Genomic DNA, 24,208 nt, shown 5'->3' on the forward strand with positions numbered 1-24,208 from the left:
TCTAATAACATGTGATCACAGAGCAGAGTTGCCTCCCTTTCTTCCAGTTGCCATATACGGAGGTCGAAAAGCACCATAATTAATTATTTTAAAAACGTAAAAACAACACATTAGACCAAATATATTTCCTGGTAGTAACTATATAAAGAAACAAACATTTGAAGTGCTGATATGTGTCTTCTCTCTCCTTTGAATTTCTGACATGTGTTTGCTGTCAACAATCAAATTAGTCAAGTATGGGTCACCGTATTTGAAAAATGATTACATTTCACTCATCAAAGTTTTTTTTTTTTTTTTTTTTTTTAACCTGCGGACAAATTTTCCATTTTTTTTTTTTAATTCTCTTAAAGAATTACATGAGCTTTTAATTTAAAATATTTTATTTCTTTATGCAATGAATTTAAAAAAAAAAAAAAAAAAAATAGAAAACCTTGAATGAAATAGAAAAAATTAATGTAGGTGTCCAATTTTTACAGGACAATATTTTCAAAACGTGAGGTTTAACTTAAAAAAAAATCAACGTGTTTTTCTTAAAAAAAAGGTTTTAAAATTTTGACTTTACAGGTAAATTTGCACATAACTATTTTGTTTTTGTTTCAAATTAGCTTATTTTATTTATTGATCTTTTATCTTCAATTTGTGATATATAAACTTTAGGTGAGAAAATTATTTACTTTTTAATAGACATTTCAGAATGGAGGGGGGGTCAATTAAAAAAAAACGTTTATCTACAATATTATATTCGGTTTATTGGAAAGAGCATAAAATTTCACATTAAACCAGAAAATATCTTAAAAATTGAACCAATAGAAAAATTTTGAAAAAAATTTAACTCGTAAAATTCAATTCATTTCATTGCGTAGAAAAAAATGACTGCATGTGCGCGCATGCACTTTGTAAACACTTTTCTTTTTTTTTTTTTTTAATAAAAAGTATTTCTATTTTTTAAAAAACTTTAATAGTTTATTTTGGAAGTATATTCCATAAAGAAATTAAAAACCCACTTTAAAAAAAAGGAAATTACGAGTTTTGTATATTTTATTCGCAGTTTTGTGTTAAGGGTGTCGAAAATTCCAAAAGAATTCTGACACACCTACGTTTTTTTTTTTTTTTTTTTTTTTTTTTTAAGAAAGTGTGTTTTTTTTCATTTGTCCCCTCTCCCGCACCTTTGCCCGAACGGGATGGGATGGCAAATGAAAACATTTTTTTGTGACCATATGTTCTTAGGTTCATCGAAGTGCTTCAGGTTTGATTTCTTTTGCCTGATTATTTTCTTGATTTTATAAAGGTTTCTAAGTTTGCAACGGCTGGTTAGATTTCGGATTTTAAACGATTTTCATTGGTTCAAAAATATTGAGTGAATTCACCTTCCTGTGAATACCCTAACTCGCCTTTGGAAGTGAAAAGGAGAGCGCAGCAAAGAAAAAGAGTATGGCTATTCAAGCTAGTCACTTTTTGGTGTTCATTCAAATTGCATCTCCATTTCCCATAGATTCAACGTAAACAAGCCATGTGGGGAGAATCGATATTTCACTTCCTATTTTATTCAACGGTTATCCACATTTTTATTTTAATTCTATTTTCTTATCTGTACTCCCGAACAACGCTAGATAACCTTACCAGTTCTTTATATTTAGAACCGGGTGTAGTGGTAATTATTTCTCATTTGTCTTTGACCTGAATATAATCTTTTTTCCCCTGCTCAAACAAAGGATTTTATATAAATAATTAAAAAAAAATGGCAGGTCGTGCTGTATTGACCATCCTCCTTGTCCTCCTACCTTTGAGTGGCCAACTGGTTTACCCTTGAAATTTCTTTTGTTTTTCTCTTTTTTGCTGACATTTCAAAAGATAAGACATTTGACATCCGGCTTTCTAAACGGATTTTGGTTGGTCAATCACAAAATTTAAAGTTTCTTTGCAAGTATTCATTGCAAAGAACAAGCGATAAAATTGAATAAAGATCTTTCCCTCTTTTCTCCACCTCTCTCTCTTCATTTCTTATACATTCTTTTACTTTCTTTCTTTTCTCTCTTTTCACCCGTACATTTCCTTTTCACCCTTTCCCTCTCTTTTTTTCACCCTTTCCCTCTCTTTTTTTCACCCTTTCCCTCTCTTTTTTTCACCCTTTCCCTCTCGTTTTTTCACCCTTTCCCCCTCGTTTTTTCACCCTTTCCCTCTCGTTTTTTCACCCTTTCCCTCTCGTTTTTTCACCCTTTCCCTCTCGTTTTTTCACCCTTTCCCCCTCTTTTTTCACCCTTTCCCCCCCTTTTGTTTCACCCTTTCCCCCTCTTTTTTCTTCACCTTTTTTCAAAAGATAAGACATTTGACATCCTTTCATTTCTCTCTTTTTCACCCGTACTTTTCCTTTTCACCCTTTCCCTCTCGTTTTTTCACCCTTTCCCTCTCGTTTTTTCACCCTTTCCCTCTCGTTTTTTCACCCTTTCCCTCTCTTTTTTTTCACCCTTTCCCTCTCTTTTTTTTCACCCTTTCCCTCTCTTTTTTTTCACCCTTTCCCTCTCTTTTTTTTCACCCTTTCCCTCTCTTTTTTTTCACCCTTTCCCTCTCTTTTTTTCACCCTTTCCCTCTCTTTTTTTTCACCCTTTCCCTCTCTTTTTTTTCACCCTTTCCCTCTCTTTTTTTTCACCCTTTCCCTCTCTTTTTTTTCACCCTTTCCCTCTCTTTTTTTTCACCCTTTCCCTCTCTTTTTTTCACCCTTTCCCTCTCTTTTTTTCACCCTTTCCCTCTCTTTTTTTTCACCCTTTCCCTCTCTTTTTTTTCACCCTTTCCCTCTCTTTTTTTTCACCCTTTCCCTCTCTTTTTTTTCACCCTTTCCCTCTCTTTTTTCACCCTTTCCCTCTCTTTTTTTTCACCCTTTCCCTCTCTTTTTTTTCACCCTTTCCCTCTCTTTTTTTTCACCCTTTCCCTCTCTTTTTTTCACCCTTTCCCTCTCTTTTTTCACCCTTTCCCTCTCTTTTTTTCACCCTTTCCCTCTCTTTTTTTTCACCCTTTCCCTCTCTTTTTTTTCACCCTTTCCCTCTCTTTTTTTTCACCCTTTCCCTCTCTTTTTTTTCACCCTTTCCCTCTCTTTTTTCACCCTTTCCCTCTCTCTTTTTTCACCCTTTCCCTCTCTTTTTGTCACCCTTTCCCTCTCTTTTTGTCACCTTTTTTTCAAAAGATAAGACATTTGACATCCTTTCCTTTCTCTCTTTTCACCCGTACTTTTCCTTTTCACCCTTTCCCCGTTTTTCACCCTTTCCCCCTCTTTTTTCACCCCCTCTCTCTCTCTTCCACCCTTTCTTTTCTGCCCCCTTTCCCCATCTCTCCTTTTTCTTATCCTTTCTTCCTTCTATCATTTTATTTGAATGTTGCAGAGTTTATGCTGCTTATTTTTTTTCAACATGAATCATTAGTTTTATATCTAAAATACGTTCACTCGCACCGTTCCAATTATGATTATAAATTGCTTCGTAATTTTTTAATATTTTTTTTGTTTTTTAATTGCATTTAAAAAAACGTTTATCTACAATATTATATTCGGTTTATTGGAAAGAGCATAAAATTTCACATTAAACCAGAAAATATCTTAAAAATTGAACCAATAGAAAAATTTTGATAGATTTTTAAATTGAAAATATTGAAAAAAAATTTAACTCGTAAAATTCAATTCATTTCATTGCGTCGAAAAAAATGACTGCAATATGCGCGCGCATGCACTTTGTAAACACTTTTTTTTTTTTTTTTTTAATAAAAAATATTTCTATTTTTTAAAAAACTTTAATAGTTTATTTTGGAAGTATATTCCATAAAGAAATTAAAAACCCACTTTAAAAAAAAAAAGAAATTACGAGTTTTGTATATTTTATTCGCAGTTTTGTGTTACGGGGTGTCGAAAATTCCAAAAGAATTCTGACACACCTAGTGATAGAGATCATACGTTTTTTTTTTTTTTTTTAAGTATTTTTTTTTTCATTTGCCCCCTCCCCGCACCTTTGCCCGAACGGGATGGGGATGGCAAATGAAAACAATGTTTTTTGTGACCATATGTTCTTAGGTTCATCGAAGTGCTTCAGGTTTGATTTATTTTGCTCTTTTTTTTCACCCTTGCTCTCTTTTTTTCACCCTTGCTCTCTTTTTTTCACCCTTGCTCTCTTTTTTTCACCCTTGCTCTTTTTTTTTCACCCTTGCTCTTTTTTTTTCACCCTTGCTCTTTTTTTTTTCACCCTTGCTCTCTTTTTTTTTCACCCTTGCTCTCTTTTTTTTCACCCTTGCTCTCTTTTTTTTACCCTTGCTCTCTTTTTTTTACCCTTGCTCTCTTTTTTTTACCCTTGCTCTTTTTTTTAGCCTTGCTCTTTTTTTTCACCCTTGCTCTCTTTTTTCATCCTTGCTCTCTTTTTTTCACCCTTGCTCTCTTTTTTTCACCCTTGCTCTCTTTTTTACCCTTGCTCTTTTTTTCACCCTTGCTCTTTTTTCACCCTTGTTTTTTTTTCACCCTTGCTCTTTTTTTTCCCTTGCTCTTTTTTTACCCTTGCTCTCTTTTTTTTTACCCTTGCTCTCTTTTTTTTACCCTTGCTCTTTTTTTCACCCTTGCTCTTTTTTTCACCCTTGCTCTCTTTTTTTTACCCTTGCTCTCTTTTTTTTACCCTTGCTCTTTTTTTCACCCTTGCTCTTTTTTTCACCCTTGCTCTCTTTTTTTTACCCTTGCTCTCTTTTTTTTACCCTTGCTCTCTTTTTTTTACCCTTGCTCTTTTTTTTCCCTTGCTCTTTTTTTTCCCTTGCTCTTTTTTTTTTACCCTTGCTCTTTTTTTTACCCTTGCTCTTTTTTTTACCCTTGCTCTTTTTTTTACCCTTGCTCTTTTTTTCACCCTTGCACTCTTTTTTTCACCCTTGCACTCTTTTTTTCACCCTTGCTCTCTTTTTTTCACCCTTGCTCTCTTTTTTTCACCGTTGCTCTCTTTTTTTCACCGTTGCTCTCTTTTTTTTACCCTTGCTCTCTTTTTTTCACCCTTGCTCTATTTTTTACCCTTGCTCTTTTTTTTACCCTTGCTCTTTTTTTTACCCTTGCTCTCTTTTTTACCCTTGCTCTCTTTTTTTCACCCTTGCTCTCTTTTTTTCCCTTGCTCTTTTTTTTACCCTTGCTCTTTTTTTCACCCTTGCTCTTTTTTTCACCCTTGCTCTTTTTTTCACCCTTGCTCTCTTTTTTTCACCCTTGCTCTTTTTTTTTTCACCCTTGCTCTTTTTTTTTCACCCTTGCTCTCTTTTTTTTACCCTTGCTCTCTTTTTTTTACCCTTGCTCTCTTTTTTTTACCCTTGCTCTCTTTTTTTTACCCTTGCTCTCTTTTTTTTACCCTTGCTCTCTTTTTTTCACCCTTGCTCTTTTCTTCACCCTTGCTCTTTTCTTCACCCTTGCTCTTTTCTTCACCCTTGCTCTTTTCTTCACCCTTGCTCTTTTTTTCACCCTTGCTCTCTTTTTTTCACCCTGGCTCTTTTTTTTTCACCCTTGCTCTCTTTTTTTCCCTTGCTCTTTTTTTCACCCTTGCTCTTTTTTTCACCCTTGCTCTCTTTTTTTCACCCTTGCTCTTTTTTTTTCACCCTTGCTCTTTTTTTTTCACCCTTGCTCTCTTTTTTTTCACCCTTGCTCTCTTTTTTTTACCCTTGCTCTCTTTTTTTTAGCCTTGCTCTTTTTTTTCACCCTTGCTCTCTTTTTTCATCCTTGCTCTCTTTTTTTCACCCTTGCTCTCTTTTTTTCACCCTTGCTCTCTTTTTTTCACCCTTGCTCTCTTTTTTTCACCCTTGCTCTCTTTTTTTTACCCTTGCTCTTTTTTTTACCCTTGCTCTCTTTTTTTCACCCTTGCTCTCTTTTTTTCACCCTTGCTCTCTTTTTTTCACCCTTGCTCTCTTTTTTTCACCCTTGCTCTTTTTTTTTCACCCTTGCTCTCTTTTTTTCACCCTTGCTCTCTTTTTTTTACCCTTGCTCTTTTTTTTCCCTTGCTCTCTTTTTTTCACCCTTGCTCTCTTTTTTTCACCCTTGCTCTCTTTTTTTCACCCTTGCTCTTTTTTTCACCCTTGCTCTTTTTTTCACCCTTGCTCTCTTTTTTTCACCCTTGCTCTCTTTTTTTTACCCTTGCTCTTTTTTTTACCCTTGCTCTCTTTTTTTCACCCTTGCTCTCTTTTTTACCCTTGCTCTCTTTTTTTCACCCTTGCTCTTTTTTCACCCTTGTTTTTTTTTCACCCTTGCTCTTTTTTTTCCCTTGCTCTTTTTTTTCCCTTGCTCTTTTTTTTACCCTTGCTCTTTTTTTTACCCTTGCTCTCTTTTTTTTACCCTTGCTCTCTTTTTTTCACTTGCTCTTTTTTTCACCCTTGCTCTTTTTTTCACCCTTGCTCTCTTTTTTTTACCCTTGCGCTTTTTTTCCCTTGCTCTTTTTTTTACCCTTGCTCTTTTTTTCACCCTTGCTCTTTTTTTCACCCTTGCTCTCTTTTTTTTACCCTTGCTCTCTTTTTTTTACCCTTGCTCTCTTTTTTTTACCCTTGCTCTCTTTTTTTTACCCTTGCTCTCTTTTTTTTACCCTTGCTCTTTTTTTTACCCTTGCTCTTTTTTTTTTACCCTTGCTCTTTTTTTTTTACCCTTGCTCTTTTTTTTACCCTTGCTCTCTTTTTTTCACCCTTGCTCTCTTTTTCACCCTTGCTCTTTTTTTCACCCTTGCTCTTTTTTCACCCTTGTTTTTTTTTCACCCTTGCTCTTTTATTTCCCTTGCTCTTTTTTTTTTCCTTGCTCTTTTTTTTTTCCTTGCTCTTTTTTTTACCCTTGCTCTCTTTTTTTTACCCTTGCTCTTTTTTTCACCCTTGCTCTTTTTTTTACCCTTGCTCTTTTTTTTCACCCTTGCTCTCTTTTTTTCACCCTTGCTCTTTTTTTTCACCCTTGCTCTTTTTTTTCACCCTTGCTCTTTTTTTTCACCCTTGCTCTTTTTTTTCACCCTTGCTCTTTTTTTTCACCCTTGCTCTTTTTTTTCACCCTTGCTCTTTTTTTTCACCCTTGCTCTTTTTTTTCACCCTTGCTTTTTTTTTCACCCTTGCTCTTTTTTTTCACCCTTGCTCTTTTTTTTTTTTTTTTTAAGTATTTTTTTTTTCATTTGCCCCCTCCCCGCACCTTTGCCCGAACGGGATGGGGATGGCAAATGAAAACAATGTTTTTTGTGACCATATGTTCTTAGGTTCATCGAAGTGCTTCAGGTTTGATTTATTTTGCTCTTTTTTTTCACCCTTGCTCTCTTTTTTTCACCCTTGCTCTCTTTTTTTCACCCTTGCTCTCTTTTTTTCACCCTTGCTCTTTTTTTTTCACCCTTGCTCTTTTTTTTTTCACCCTTGCTCTCTTTTTTTTTCACCCTTGCTCTCTTTTTTTTCACCCTTGCTCTCTTTTTTTTACCCTTGCTCTCTTTTTTTTACCCTTGCTCTCTTTTTTTTACCCTTGCTCTTTTTTTTAGCCTTGCTCTTTTTTTTCACCCTTGCTCTCTTTTTTCATCCTTGCTCTCTTTTTTTCACCCTTGCTCTCTTTTTTTCACCCTTGCTCTCTTTTTTACCCTTGCTCTTTTTTTCACCCTTGCTCTTTTTTCACCCTTGTTTTTTTTTCACCCTTGCTCTTTTTTTTCCCTTGCTCTTTTTTTTACCCTTGCTCTCTTTTTTTTACCCTTGCTCTCTTTTTTTTACCCTTGCTCTTTTTTTCACCCTTGCTCTCTTTTTTTTACCCTTGCTCTCTTTTTTTTACCCTTGCTCTTTTTTTCCCTTGCTCTTTTTTTCACCCTTGCTCTTTTTTTCACCCTTGCTCTCTTTTTTTCACCCTTGCTCTTTTTTTCACCCTTGCTCTTTTTTTCACCCTTGCTCTCTTTTTTTTACCCTTGCTCTATTTTTTTTACCCTTGCGCTTTTTTTTCCCTTGCTCTTTTTTTTACCCTTGCTCTTTTTTTCACCCTTGCTCTTTTTTTCACCCTTGCTCTCTTTTTTTACCCTTGCTCTCTTTTTTTTACCCTTGCTCTTTTTTTCCCTTGCTCTTTTTTTCACCCTTGCTCTCTTTTTTTCACCCTTGCTCTTTTTTTCACCCTTGCTCTTTTTTTCACCCTTGCTCTTTTTTTCACCCTTGCTCTTTTTTTCACCCTTGCTCTCTTTTTTTTACCCTTGCTCTTTTTTTTACCCTTGCTCTCTTTTTTTTACCCTTGCTCTCTTTTTTTCACCCTTGCTCTCTTTTTTACCCTTGCTCTCTTTTTTTCACCCTTGCTCTTTTTTCACCCTTGTTTTTTTTTCACCCTTGTTTTTTTTTCACCCTTGCTCTTTTTTTTCCCTTGCTCTCTTTTTTTTACCCTTGCTCTCTTTTTTTCACCCTTGCTCTTTTTTTCCCCTTGCTCTTTTTTTCACCCTTGCTCTTTTTTTCACCCTTGCTCTCTTTTTTTTACCCTTGCGCTTTTTTTCCCTTGCTCTTTTTTTTACCCTTGCTCTTTTTTTCCCCCTTGCTTTTTTTTTCACCCTTGCTCTCTTTTTTTCACCCTTGCTCTCTTTTTTTTACCCTTGCTCTCTTTTTTTTACCCTTGCTCTTTTTTTTTTACCCTTGCTCTTTTTTTTTTACCCTTGCTCTTTTTTTTACCCTTGCTCTTTTTTTTACCCTTGCTCTTTTTTTTTACCCTTGCTCTTTTTTTTACCCTTGCTCTCTTTTTTTCACCCTTGCTCTCTTTTTTACCCTTGCTCTTTTTTTCACCCTTGCTCTTTTTTCACCCTTGTTTTTTTTTCACCCTTGCTCTTTTTTTTCCCTTGCTCTTTTTTTTTCCTTGCTCTTTTTTTTACCCTTGCTCTCTTTTTTTTACCCTTGCTCTTTTTTTCACCCTTGCTCTTTTTTTCACCCTTGCTCTTTTTTTCACCCTTGCTCTCTTTTTTTTACCCTTGCTCTCTTTTTTTTACCCTTGCTCTCTTTTTTTTACCCTTGCTCTCTTTTTTTTACCCTTGCTCTTTTTTTTCCCTTGCTCTTTTTTTTCCCTTGCTCTTTTTTTTTTACCCTTGCTCTTTTTTTTACCCTTGCTCTTTTTTTTACCCTTGCTCTTTTTTTCACCCTTGCACTCTTTTTTTCACCCTTGCACTCTTTTTTTCACCCTTGCTCTCTTTTTTTCACCCTTGCTCTCTTTTTTTCACCCTTGCTCTCTTTTTTTCACCCTTGCTCTCTTTTTTTCACCCTTGCTCTATTTTTTACCCTTGCTCTTTTTTTTACCCTTGCTCTCTTTTTTTTACCCTTGCTCTTTTTTTTACCCTTGCTCTCTTTTTTACCCTTGCTCTCTTTTTTTCACCCTTGCTCTCTTTTTTTCCCTTGCTCTTTTTTTTACCCTTGCTCTTTTTTTCACCCTTGCTCTTTTTTTCACCCTTGCTCTTTTTTTCACCCTTGCTCTCTTTGTTTCACCCTTGCTCTTTTTTTTTCACCCTTGCTCTTTTTTTTTTCACCCTTGCTCTCTTTTTTTTACCCTTGCTCTCTTTTTTTTACCCTTGCTCTCTTTTTTTTACTCTTGCTCTTTTTTTTAGCCTTGCTCTCTTTTTTTCACCCTTGCTCTTTTTTTCACCCTTGCTCTTTTTTTCACCCTTGCTCTCTTTTTTTCACCCTTGCTCTTTTTTTTTCACCCTTGCTCTCTTTTTTTCCCTTGCTCTTTTTTTTACCCTTGCTCTTTTTTTCACCCTTGCTCTTTTTTTTTCACCCTTGCTCTCTTTTTTTCACCCTTGCTCTTTTTTTTTCACCCTTGCTCTTTTTTTTTCACCCTTGCTCTCTTTTTTTTCACCCTTGCTCTCTTTTTTTTCACCCTTGCTCTCTTTTTTTTACCCTTGCTCTTTTTTTTCACCCTTGCTCTCTTTTTTCATCCTTGCTCTCTTTTTTTCACCCTTGCTCTCTTTTTTTCACCCTTGCTCTCTTTTTTTCACCCTTGCTCTCTTTTTTTCACCCTTGCTCTCTTTTTTTCACCCTTGCTCTCTTTTTTTCACCCTTGCTCTCTTTTTTTCACCCTTGCTCTCTTTTTTTCACCCTTGCTCTCTTTTTTTTACCCTTGCTCTCTTTTTTTCACCCTTGCTCTCTTTTTTTCACCCTTGCTCTCTTTTTTTCACCCTTGCTCTCTTTTTTTCACCCTTGCTCTCTTTTTTTTACCCTTGCTCTTTTTTTTCCCTTGCTCTTTTTTTCACCCTTGCTCTCTTTTTTTCACCCTTGCTCTTTTTTTCACCCTTGCTCTTTTTTTCACCCTTGCTCTTTTTTTCACCCTTGCTCTCTTTTTTTTACCCTTGCTCTTTTTTTTACCCTTGCTCTCTTTTTTTTACCCTTGCTCTCTTTTTTACCCTTGCTCTCTTTTTTTCACCCTTGCTCTTTTTTCACCCTTGTTTTTTTTTCACCCTTGCTCTTTTTTTTCCCTTGCTCTTTTTTTTACCCTTGCTCTTTTTTTTACCCTTGCTCTCTTTTTTTTACCCTTGCTCTCTTTTTTTCACTTGCTCTTTTTTTTACCCTTGCTCTTTTTTTCACCCTTGCTCTCTTTTTTTTACCCTTGCGCTTTTTTTCCCTTGCTCTTTTTTTTACCCTTGCTCTTTTTTTCACCCTTGCTCTTTTTTTCACCCTTGCTCTCTTTTTTTTACCCTTGCTCTCTTTTTTTTACCCTTGCTCTCTTTTTTTTACCCTTGCTCTTTTTTTTTTACCCTTGCTCTTTTTTTTACCCTTGCTCTTTTTTTTTTACCCTTGCTCTTTTTTTACCCTTGCTCTCTTTTTTTCACCCTTGCTCTCTTTTTTACCCTTGCTCTTTTTTTCACCCTTGCTCTTTTTTCACCCTTGTTTTTTTTTCACCCTTGCTCTTTTATTTCCCTTGCTCTTTTTTTTTCCTTGCTCTTTTTTTTACCCTTGCTCTCTTTTTTTTACCCTTGCTCTTTTTTTCACCCTTGCTCTTTTTTTTACCCTTGCTCTTTTTTTTCACCCTTGCTCTTTTTTTTCACCCTTGCTCTCTTTTTTTCACCCTTGCTCTTTTTTTTCACCCTTGCTCTTTTTTTTCACCCTTGCTCTTTTTTTTCACCCTTGCTCTTTTTTTTCACCCTTGCTCTTTTTTTTCACCCTTGCTCTTTTTTTTCACCCTTGCTCTTTTTTTTCACCCTTGCTCTTTTTTTTCACCCTTGCTCTTTTTTTTCACCCTTGCTCTTTTTTTTCACCCTTGCTCTTTTTTTTCACCCTTGCTCTTTTTTTTCACCCTTGCTCTTTTTTTTCACCCTTGCTATTTTTTTTCACCCTTGCTATTTTTTTTCCCTTGCTCTTTTTTTTACCCTTGCTCTTTTTTTCACCCTTGCTCTCTTTTTTTTACCCTCGCTCTCTTTTTCACCCTTGCTCTCTTTTTCACCCTTGCTCTCTTTTTCACCCTTGCTCTTTTTTTCACCCTTGCTCTTTTTTCACCCTTGCTCTCTTTTTTTCACCCTTGCTCTCTTTTTTTCACCCTTGCTCTTTTTTTTACCCTTGCTCTTTTTTTTACCCTTGCTCTTTTTTTTACCCTTGCTCTTTTTTTTACCCTTGCTCTCTTTTTTTTACCCTTGCTCTCTTTTTTTCACCCTTGCTCTCTTTTTTCACCCTTGCTCTCTTTTTTTCACCCTTGCTCTCTTTTTTTCACCCTTGCTCTCTTTTTTTCACCCTTGCTCTCTTTTTTTCACCCTTGCTCTTTTTTTTCACCCTTGCTCTTTTTTTCACCCTTGCTCTTTTTTTCACCCTTGCTCTTTTTTTCACCCTTGCTCTTTTTTTCACCCTTGCTCTTTTTTTTCACCCTTCTTTTTTTTCACCCTTCTTTTTTTTCGCTCTTCTTTTTTTTCACCCTTCTTTTTTTTTCACCCTTGCTCTCTTTTTTCACCCTTGCTCTCTTTTTTTCACCCTTGCTCTCTTTTTTTCACCCTTGCTCTCTTTTTTTCACCCTTTCTTTTCTGCCCCCTTTCCCCATCTCTCCCTTTTCTTATCCTTTCTTCCTTCTATTATTTTATTTTAATGTTGCAGAATTTATGCTGCTTATTTTTTTTCAACATGCATCATTAGTTTTATATTTAAAATGCGTTCACTCGCACCGTTCCAATTATGATTATAAATTGCTTTGTAATTTTTAAAATATTTTTTGTTTTTTAATTGCATTTCATACACAATCTTCATTACTTATGTATTACGTTTATTATAGTTTAATGAGTTTCCATTTATGAATTCTTTTCCCAGAAATGAAGCCAAAATTAAGTATTTCTTTTTATCTTTACAATATAGAACAGACCGTTCCTCATATTATCATGAAAAGCATATGATCTACAAACTCAATATTTTATTTTAATTCTGCAGTTTACTTTGTGGAAACTTGACCCATGTTCTTAACAACAAAAATATATTTCTATTCAAATAAAATCATGTTCAGCTTGGAATTATTTTGACATGTTTCAATAAAAAGCAACAAAATAATAGAAACACTGGCTGTAACATGTAAAATTCAACATGTGAATTTATCACCTAACTAAACTGCTGTTGCATGATTCGCATCATATCATTCTTAGACAGTCTAAAAAGTTTCCAATCTAATAGGTCCTGCACTGTCGAACAAGCTCCAACTTCTGCTGCATCTCTGTGCCTTTTTTACTTCAATAGAATGTGCTCTGATGAACTCCTCACACTTGTACCCTCTCAGCATACACACTTCCAACAAGCAGCAAAATCCCACCCTTTCATTGTTGAGATTTCTGGATGACAGCCTTTTACTCTAGTATTTTTTCTCTTCGATTGCTCGACTTTATAATTGGTACCCTGACAAAAGGAGGGTGAACTTGTAAATTCACTCTTATCCGTTCGTCTGTCCACACTTTTCTCAATAACTACACTTTGGAATTTTTTGAAATTTTGCACAAACATTAAACATGATATGAGTAAAAAAAGTAACCGAACGAATTTTCTGGGAAAACTCTAGTTGCCCCTCTTTTTTCAGGTTAAAATTGCTAAAATTGACACTTTTGTGTTTATTAAAAAAAAATGAATGCCTTGGATTTTTATAAAACTTTCTAAAAAGTTGTAACTAACTGATTTCTATATAATTTTGTTTGTTACCATATTTGTCCAAAATTTTCTGTGTATGTCTATTTAGCAGTTTTGCATGGTGCTAAACTCAAATTTAAATATGTTAAAACCTTGGGGACTTTTGGGGGCTAAATGGAGAAGGATGGACTTAGTCATTTCTTTATTTGTATGTCGCAGAACTCAAATTTACATATGTTAAGTATGTTAAACTGCACGGTTTGTTCATTTTGACCAGGATTTGATGTTCCCTGGGGACTTTTGGGGCTAAACGGGTGTGTGTGGGGGGTGGGTGGGGCAATGTTGAACTTAGTCATCTTTTTTTTTTTTTATGCCTCGTTCACTGTGCACTGACGTGGGGAGGACCATGCATGCTTCACTTGTTCCCTCCCTGTTTTCTGCTTCCCTGACTGTACCAAACTATGAAAGTTTAAAATATAATGTAATGCTCAACTCTCCACAATCCCCTGTTAGACATGATCCCAAATAATAGCCTCTTGTCTTTTAAGTGACAGTATGCTTTTTTTGAGGTAGAAAATGAGTAAAAATAAACAAAAAAAAATGTTAGCAGTTCAGAATCTTTTGGAAATTTCAATTCAGCTCTCCTGATCAGCCTTTTCTGCTTTCCCCCCCTTTTTTTTTTTTTTAAAAATTCATCTATATTATGTTTCATCTTGAAACTACTGAGCCGATCTAGCTGAAATGTTTTATAGGCCTTTATGATAAGAGTCAGTGAATTAAACATTATGGTATCAGCTTGATACACGGTTAGTGATTAATACGATTACTATTTAATGCAAAAAAATAAAGTTTAACTACCAATTTGGCATAAAACATTCATAATGGGCTATTATTTTTGCCCATTTTTAATAAGCTAAAAAGTTTAGTTATTTATTATTAAAATATGGTTTAATCTCGGGCAATGACGGTTAGGGTTAACTAGTTTTAAATAAAATTATTACCCTTGAAAATATGGGTATTTTATTTTGTATTTTTTTCAATGTATATTTTAGTTTATATTTATTTTTTATATTTTTTTATAATGTATATTTTATTTTGTATGTTTTTCCAGTTGTCAAAATGACTCATGATCACCATGCTCACAACATGCCTTCTCCACCACAGGATTCCTCTAATCCTGCCCCTTCTATGAACATGGGGGGCATGTCAATGGACATGGACAACGGTACTATGATGAAAGTAAGTGAAAATTTTTCTTTTTAGAAAGAACTACTATTAAAATATCTAAAATTCATTACTTAATATTAATACATTGTTTAATCCTGGGCATGAAATTATCTCCCTTGGAAATATACATTTTAACTTGTAAATTTATACTCTGTATTCTAAACCAAGTATGGCACAATCACATTGGCACACTGGTTCTTGCCAGATCACCGAAGTTAAGCAACATTGAGCCTGGCCAGTACCAGATGGGTGAGCATTTGGGAAGGCTAGGTGCTGTATGTACCTTCTGGGATGGTTAGGCATGAGACCAGCCTCCTCACCCTTAAAACAGAACTCCTCGTTACAAAAGCATCTACAAAAAGTTGGCTCCGAGGGGCTCAGAGCTATGAATGCATGGGATGGATCCTAAACCAAAATTTATTTTCAGTTTATCTAAAAACTTTTAATGTAGACAACATGCAAAACACAATGATTTAAAATTTATTTTGATAGCAATTTATGACCAAAATTTGTTGGAAATTGGAAAAATTGCTGTCTTGTGTGCCAGTAACCAATTTTTAGTGCATAAACTAAAAAAATGGAGATTTTGAAGAAATGAAAAATTCTTACAAATTCTATGCTATTTTGTGAATTATAATGGATCAAACTCGCTTAAATATTTGACAAAATTCAATTACGCCTTGAAAACGTGTGTAAAAAAAAAAAAAAAAATGTGAAAGTGCAACTTGGCATGCTAATATAAGATTCAGTTGAACAGCTAACATATTAAATTTTAATGATTCATAACACATTATAGATCAAACTAGATAATGGAAAGCAATAAAAAATATATAGATCAAACTAGATAATAGAAATTAAGAAAAAAATATTATAGATAATAGAAATTAAGAAAAAAATATTATAGATAATAGAAATTAAGAAAAAAATATTATAGATAATAGAAATTAAGAAAAAAATATTATAGATAATAGAAATTAAGAAAAAAATATTATAGATAATAGAAATTAAGAAAAAAATATTATAGATAATAGAAATGATAAATAATATTATAGATCATTTTTTTTTTCTTTTCATGAAAGACAACTTATCACAATATTTTTAAGACAAGATTTGTTTTTTAAAAAACATAATATTTTGTGCATTAACACTATAAAACACCATGAAAAAATAAATCACTAAAAATAGTAAGCTGGAAAAAAAATTTATGATGTCAAAGAAAATAATGGTATATTTATAAAGAGAAAAGATTAAATTTTGTTTACATTCTAATTTTTCAAAATACTGTAAACAAGCTGAAATTGAAGAGGATATGTTAAATTTCTCTTAGCCTGTCTGTCTGTTCCACTTTTTCTTGGAAACGACTGGGCCAATCTCGCTGAAATTTTGTATGGACCTTTATTATAATAAGGGGCAGTAAACTGTTTGATGCAGTTAAGGTAATAGGGACTAATATTTAATGAAAAAATTGGCACAAATTTAACCATATTCAACCATCAATTTGACATAAAACAACTTATTCTAAGTGTTTTTAACAGGATAAAAATTCTAGTTTAATTATATTCCTCCAGTTTCACACTCAAAACTGATTGACTTGTGATGCTGAGTTATAAAGAAAGCAAGAGTGAAAGTGCCAAGGTGGCAAGCAAGCCAGTAAAAAGAGGGGCAATGCTGATTGTGTCATTAATACAAGGAAGGATAAACTAGCTCCATAATATCTGCCTTGTGTGCAAGAGTACAAAGTTTAAATAAGCTTTTAAAATATTTTAGTTGCATCTTTGATTTTAATAAATCTTTGATTCATATTCCAAAAAATTAATTCAGTGTGAAAATATCAGATTAAGAACGATAATGGCATAAAACATCAAATTAAATTAATCCAGTAATAATAAAAAAAATGCATTTTATAAAATGAAATATCTAAAAGAATTTGAGATCTATGAGTATTGTATTAATAGTGTAATATTTTCTATGCAACATCATTTTTGTGTTTTAAAGGTTTATCAATAATACTGCTAATAATAATAATCTCCTGATATATAATAAAATGCATCATATGCTAATCAGAATACTCCCTCCTCCCAGGATGGATAGAATTAAATGTCTAAACAGAATGGTCTTGCACCAGTAGTAATAGAGTATATAAAGTTAGGAATATGTTCATTTGTGTGCAATTCATGCAGGATTCAAGTCTGAAAAAGAACACTTGCATATATTAAAAATCGAAGACAATATGTCAGGCAGAATGGAATACAATACCAACTAATGTTTACAAATCATTAAAGATGATAGGAAGATATTGGTTGCCATCAAATAAAGATAATTCAAGAAAGAATTAAATGAACATTTTTTTTGTGCAAGTATTTTTACTATTCATTAAAATGAATTGTAATATAAATTGTATCAACTTTTGTCTGATTAAATACAATTTAAATCTATTTGCATTTATTAGAACTATACATACAACATGATCATGTTAACACACCAGTTCTTGTTATATCACTAAAGTTAAGCATCATTGAACCTGATCAATACTTAAATGGGTGACTATTTGGTAAGCCTAGAAAGGAATGAGCCGCGTCAGGCTATTCTTGCGCAAGACATGCTGCATTGAATAATGCAACTCTCCACGATCCTGGAGGGTTAAGGAGCTTCATCATCATCATCATCATCATCATCAATTAGAAGTATGCAAGTGAATGTATACATTTTTTGTTCACTTAATACTCTGAAATATTAAGTTATTTTGAATTTGCATGAATATTTCTTTTTCCCTGAATTATATGTATATATGCATTTGCACTTGTCGTCTCTTTCCTTAAACTTTTCGGTCAAATTGTGATGAGTTGTCATTTTCTAAAGTGTCACGAAACTAAACACGTGCAGTGAAAATGAAGTATTTGCTTTTCAGGTTGAACATTTAAAACTGGATTTTTATTATTTCTTATGCCGATTTCTATCTCAATGTATGAAGAAGAAAATTATTTTCAGAATAATTTCTTGATATCTCGTCTGTTATTTTGTTTTCTGTTTCAATTGCAGATTTTAATTTTACTTATCTTTTACCTGTCTAAAATATTGGCAGTACACATGTACATATATATAAGTGTTGGTACAATTAATCGTGAATCCGAAAAAATCAGAACTTTTTGGGGTATCGGAATTGGAAAAATTTGTGCCTATCTTCCAATGCCAAAAAAGGTTCTTTTAATTATTATTTTTTTATTTGACTTTGTTTAATAAAAAATCTTCCACTGCTGGTACCAATAATAAAATGAATATTTATTGATTTTAAACTAGCAGTAAAACTAAAATCCATCCCCCCCCCCCAAAGTACTTTTACGTCTGAGAAAATATATATATATATGCATCTTTAACGTGTCTTTTTATGGTAATGGGAAGAAAATAACAATTCTATTGTTAAACATCTAGAGATTTATAAAGATTCAGAATAGGTAATTGTATTGGAATCAAGGAAAAATATTGGAATCGTTCCAGCAATATATATATATATATATAGTGTGTGTGTGTGTGTGTGTGTGTGTGTGTTAAGTAAAAATTTTTAGAAACAGCAGAAAGCTTGTGTTTAATTATACTTTTTTAAATTAAAAAAAAATTTTTTTATCTTTTTTGTGTGAGAATCAAAAAGGTTATATGTTACATGTATCACGAACGTTTTTGATTTGTTAAACATCGTGTGAAAAAAAAGTAAATAAACCAGAAAGCTGGAGAAAAAGAGGAAATCTCAAAAGCAGCGTCAAGACGTGCATCTGTAGACAGACATTCGTCTTTTCAGAGGAATGTTAACAACTGTTCACTTTGTAATGATTCAATGAAAAATTGCAAACGTTTGACACATTTACTTAAACTTTTTTTTTTTCACACAAAAATATAAGAAAAGTCAAGCATGGTGGTGGTAATGTCATGGTCTAGTGCTGCATGGGTGCTGAAGGTATTGGAGAGTTACATTTCATTGAGGGAAACATGACCTCCAACATGTACTGTCAAATACTGCAGCAGAGCATGATCCCCTCCCTCCAGAAACTGGGTCGCAGCATAACAATGACCCAAAACACACATCCAAGACAACCACTGCCTTACTGGAGAGGCTGAGGGTAAAGGTGATGGATTGGCTAAGCATGTCTCCAGACTTGAACCCAATCGAACATCTTTGGGGCATCCTCAAGCAGAAGGTGGAGGTGCGCAGTATCAAATATCTGCCAGCTCTGTGACATTGTAATTGAAGAGTAGAAGAGCATTCCAGTGACTACATATGAAGCTCTGGTAAACTCCGTGCCCAGGAGAGTAAAGGCAGTTTGGGATAATGATGATGGCCACACAAAATATTGAGAGTTGACATGTTGACATTATTTTTTTATATAGGCATCATCACTTATAAAGGGCCAGAGGCCATTCGAGGATAAGGGTTAAAGAGTGTACAGTAGTCAATTGGATAATATAGTAATCATTAGTAATGGAAATTCAGTAAATTTGTTAACTTAAGTGGAAAGGCTCATCAAGAAATTGTTTATGTTGGACTTGTAGACAACCATATTGTAGTCAGCTGGAAAGCAGAAAAACGGAAAACAGTTCCACAGGCATGCAATTCTAAAAAATAAGCTTTATTCATGGAATCTACATTTTGGTTTAAGCACAGATAAAGAGTTTTGATAGTGTTTTCAGCTAGACGAGTGTTTCTTGTGAAAGTTTGGTGAGGGGGGGGGCATAGATTGAAGCTCAGTCGAGCACTTGCCATGAAAATAACGATAAAGCAAAGACAAACTCGCAACATCTCTTCTGTGAGAAAGAGGTTGCAGAGAAGAGAAAAGGACATCTCTTACGAGGCTACAAAGTCTATTTTGAACTCTATCAAGGCAGGATAAGTCCTTTCTAGCAGCTCCTACCCAGATGTGGCAACAGTATTCCATCCTTGGACGTACCTGGCTCTTATATAGATAGAGAATAGCATCAGCAGTGAGATATCTACTGGATTGATAGGATCCCACCATTTTTCCAGTGGCCTTGGCAACGGATTTAATGTATATGTTTCATTTCAGATCAGGAGTAAACGTCAAGCCCAGAAGTTTGTCAAAACATGAGGCCTCCCCAAGACGAGAGCCCTTCATTTCAATTGATGCCAGATGGGGATCAGAGCGTTGATGATGTAAAGATAAAAGCTTGGTTTTAGATGCATTAAAAGTAACCAACCACTTCTTTCCCCATTGTATCACATGCTCCAGATCAGAGAAGAGAGAATCAGAGAGAACTTGCCGTTTACGGTCTTAGATGTGCTACCATAGATGGTAGTATCATTAGCATAAATGTCTACGAATGATGTAAGGATGTGATTTGGAAGATCATTAATGTAGATCAGAGAGTTGGGCTCAGGATGGTCCCTTGAGGGACTCCAGCATTAATACTGTGGGCTTCTGATTTCTGCCCATCAACTACTACTCTTAAGAATCTATCAGAGAGAAGTGTGTGTAGATATATATATATAATTATATTATCCTTATTATTTTTCTTATTAAGAGAGATTGCATACAGACTTAAAAAATTTTAACCATGTTTTTAATCACGGCAGCGACAACCAATTGATGTTCATCTTGTAAAAGACAGATGGCGTTATTGATTTTTGGTTTGGGACAATTCTAACTCAAAAGGTGAGCAGACATATGGTGGTGGAAATCTTTTAGTGCTTAGAAAGCAGGGAATTGGTGGTAGCACCGGAATTCTTGAAGAGATAATTCATTATGCTGAATGTAATTTCCTTTTCTGAAGACAAATGTTTCATAATAAATGACAACACATTTCTGCGTATATGTATTCGTGTTAATTTTGAGATTTTATTTATGAAAATCGCTCTAGACAACACATGAAGCCACTTTATGTAAAGAGCTAAAAAATACTAATTCAAAGTAAAAATAAAAAAACAGCCAATGATAAGTTGGAAATGAATAGATTCCATTTTAGAAAACGGTAATTCTTCCTCCTTTGTCAGAAACGTTGCTCATTGAATGTGAGGACTAATAGACAAAATAAGGGAAGCAAGAATTAAAAAGGTTCCAAAAGTAAAGCGAAGTCCATTTTGTATTCTCCTTAATGTAACAAGACAAAGAACCAATTTCATAGCATGTTTTGTTGTTTATTTTTTAATCTGAAAAATTGAAAAAAGTGTCCAAATTTTCTGCAGACCATCAAATATTTTACACAGACCATTAGAAATGAGAGGACCACTAGTTGGCAGCATATATCAACGTGCTGAGTAGCATACAATAGGTGGTTCTTCAACAAATTCAAATTTTGGTAGCTTCTCTGTAAGATCATAGTTGCCTTGAGTTTGATATAATTGTAGTAAAAAGAAAATTACTGTTGGGATATGCGTATCTTCAATCCTGTTCTAAATGATATATCTATACAGGTGTCTACCTCTGCTTCGCTTATACTTCCATATGAGAACTCATTGGTAACTGTTATATATACTAGCAGGTCACCCGGTGTAGCCCAATCATAAAATATGCATGAGTTGGAACAGATACATTGAGAGCATTACTCAGGCCGCTGTAAAAAAGGTGGGCTCTCTCTACCGTGCTAGTATCCTGTACCTCTAGAAGGCCACCATTCGCCCATGTATGGCATATTGTTGTCACATTTGGGCTGATGTATCTGCTACTAGTCTCTTTCTCTCTTCTGGATAGGATCCAAGAGTCACCAACCTGATAGGTTCTGAGCTGTCATTTAAGCTTCAGCCTCTGTCTCATCGATGAAATGTTGCATCCCTCTGCCTGTTCTACAAGTATTTTAATGGTGAATGCTCTGACAAACTACAAGCACTTGTACCCCCTCGACGTAATTACCTCCGACAAACCTGACAAGCAGCTAAATCCCACCCCTACACAGAGATCCCTAGGTGTAAGTGATCCTTGGTGAAGGGAAAGCCTTTACTCCAATAGTTTCTTCCCCAGAACTGCTAGACTTTGGAACTCTCTTCCAGGATTCTGTTTTTCCAACTGTATTGACATGCAGAAGTTCAAGAACAAATATCTTCATAGTGTGCCTGCAACTAATGTCCCCGATAGTAGCCCACAACTTCAAAGTGGCACTGCGCTTTGTTTGGGGTGAAAATTGAATTAAAAAAAAAAATTATATTTTAATTGATACAGATTTCTTATTTATTATAAACAAAAATACTATATGTATTAAACGTAACCTTGAATTCCTTTATAAAATATGGAGTAAAAAAAAATAGACACTAAGACATGCATATGAGTTTTCTGTTTTTCCTAAACAATTCACTTCTTGTAAGGATTTGTCATTTAAATGATTCACACGTAAGGATTTGTGAAACGGTTCAATTTTGACCCCTTAGCAGCCCTTTTTTCTGAATGAAAGTCTGTAGATAAAAAATTTGTTGAGTATATAGGTTGAGAAATGTCCTCACACACACATTCTCATTTTATATATTCATTAGTAGAATAGATAAGTATTAGCAATAAATACAACATTAGTTTTAAATCTTAATGTGTTTTATTTCTTGTGGAAGAAGTTTCAGTGACAACCCACCCCCGAAATGGTTAAGTTTACAAAAAAATTGTTATTGGCTGAAAAATGAAAAGTATTAAAATTTTATCATTTTTTTTTTCTCTCATTTCTTGATTTTAATTAATTGCTAATTGTTTTCATCTTTTTTAGATGTTCTTTCACACCGGATACAATGAATACATATTATTTCAAGACTTGTATACAAAATCTGTAGGTGGTAAGTATATCTAAAATACTTAACATCTTATTGTTTGAAAAAATATTTTTAAATGTTGAAAAGAATCCCATAGTAATGAGTGCTGAGTTCTCAACCATGTCATACATTGTCAAGTTGTTGAAATCATTATAGAAACATTAAAGTTCACAAATTGTTATTCATACCTTGACTGCTGGTCGAAATCATTAATTAGTTATATCTTATCAGCTTATGTCATTATACATCCAACTGTCTTGCATGCTTTCCTGCAGACTCTCTCTCTCTCTCCCCCTCTCTCTTTTTGTCTCTCTGTCAGGGCCATGTGATTTAGATCCAGATTATATTTTAAGTCTTTATTGGGTATATGTCAAGATATTACATTCTCAACCTTGTGTCATACATACATCAACCAAGTTGCTGAAATCATTACAGAAAAAACTGCTTGTTCTTTTGTGTGATCTTTCTATTTATTCTCTAAAAGGACTAACTGAAGATAAAACTAATGAAAGACAGAATAGTTATTCAACTTGACTGTTACTCAAAATCACTGACCAGCAGCAGAAAACGGTTTGCTTTTCAAGAAAAAGGTTATGCTAACTGCTAAAAGAATAAATGTGCTATTTTTATGAATAAAATCAAATCCAATTTAAGAGCCTTTTTTCGTATTGTTTCATTTGTTTTTATTAACCATGAACATTCAAACCGCCTTTTGATGTCTTTTGATACTTTTCTATCTACAAGTATTTAGAAAATTGATAGCATAAATTCAGCATTGTCTTCTACACATTTAAAGAAGAGTGTGACTGCACTTCAGTACTAGTCTAATTTTCTTTGTGGTCCATTTTCTCAAATTCTCTTGTCCAATGATTCTCCTTTGCAAACCATTAAATGATGTATAAAACACAAAATTGTTGTTTTTAAAGCTGAAAATTATTTTGGACCTCCCAAAATTAATGTGAAGCAGCCATTTTACATTGTTTTTTTCTGACTAAAGTTTGAACAGTGTTCAGCACTAGAAATGATTTTTCCTCATTTTTAAAGGATGGCATCTTCTCCACTCAATATAACATTGTTATTTATAATTTTAATGGTCAGTGCAAAACTGACTACATGGGATGTACCATTCAATGCCTGGAGGTGAGAATTTCATAACATATCTCCTCCTTTGATATATAGACACAGACAATGTCAAACATCCGGGTATTCACAAGCTCACAAGTGGCCATTTATTGCAGTGTCAAGTTTGCACTTCAGGGTCTTCTAACTTGGCATTCTCTATTTTATTTATATTTATTTTATAATATATATATATATATATATATATATATATTTATCTAGTTTATCTGTATTATTTAATTGTTTCTTAATATTCTGTACACACACACACACATATATATTTATCTAGTTTATTTATATTATTTAATTGTTTCTTAATATTCTGTACACACACATATTATATATATATATATATATATATATATATATATATATATAACATTGTTGCTTGGAGAAAATCTTGAACTCTTTATTGGTCAAGCCACTTTTCTTAAATAGTTACAAAATGTTACAGGATCTAAAGTGGCTGCAGTTAAATGTAAAAAAGAATAGAGTAAATATTTTTTTGTTGTGGCATACTCTAAAGAGTACATATGTTAATGATATCCAACATCCTAACTCCACTGGTGGGCACTGTCAGCGTCTTCCACATGAAAAACTCCAGAGATTTACTCAACAGGATAAAGGACATATACATGGCAGAGCTGTACACAGAATTCCTGGAATCTGGTCCTTTCAGGTTTGGATTGCCTCCAAACACAGAATATTTTAGATGCATTGATGACATTTTAATTTTTCTTCCTGAAAACATGTACCTGGATAGTGTTGAAGACGAATTAGATTCAGTCGAGACCTTCATAAGGTTCACCTATGGGGCAAAGAAAGGTTAGTTATTGCCTTTCCTAGATGTGCTTGTTGTGAGGTCCAGTGGTAAACTATCCTTCAGGGTTCACCGCATACAGAAATGGTTGCATGCATTTCTACTCACACCATGGTAGCAGAATAAAAACAGGTATGATGGTTGGTTTCTTCCTACGTGCATTCAGAGTTTGCAGTCCGGAGTGTCTGGGCGAAGAATTCAAATATCTCGTGGATACTTTGAAAGCCTTGCAATATCCCACATATTTTGTATTAAATGCTAAGAAAAAAATTTATAAATAA

General features: G+C 33.9%; 1 protein-coding gene across 1 annotated transcript in view; it reads left to right on the plus strand.

The window, feature by feature from the left end:
* LOC145268751 (high affinity copper uptake protein 1-like) overlaps positions 1-24,208 on the plus strand; it is a 163,829-nt gene that overhangs the window by 89,812 nt on the left and 49,809 nt on the right. Inside the window, exons 2-3 of the mRNA XM_080124346.1 lie at positions 14,141-14,268; positions 21,946-22,012. Coding sequence (XP_079980472.1) covers positions 14,149-14,268; positions 21,946-22,012 — 187 coding nt within the window. The 5' untranslated portion in view covers positions 14,141-14,148. The remainder of the gene's footprint in view (positions 1-14,140; positions 14,269-21,945; positions 22,013-24,208) is intronic.

Source organism: Euprymna scolopes, chromosome 44, assembly GCF_053919585.1.
Source record: "Euprymna scolopes isolate OS-2025 chromosome 44, ASM5391958v1, whole genome shotgun sequence".
Lineage (NCBI taxonomy): Eukaryota > Metazoa > Mollusca > Cephalopoda > Sepiida > Sepiolidae > Euprymna > Euprymna scolopes.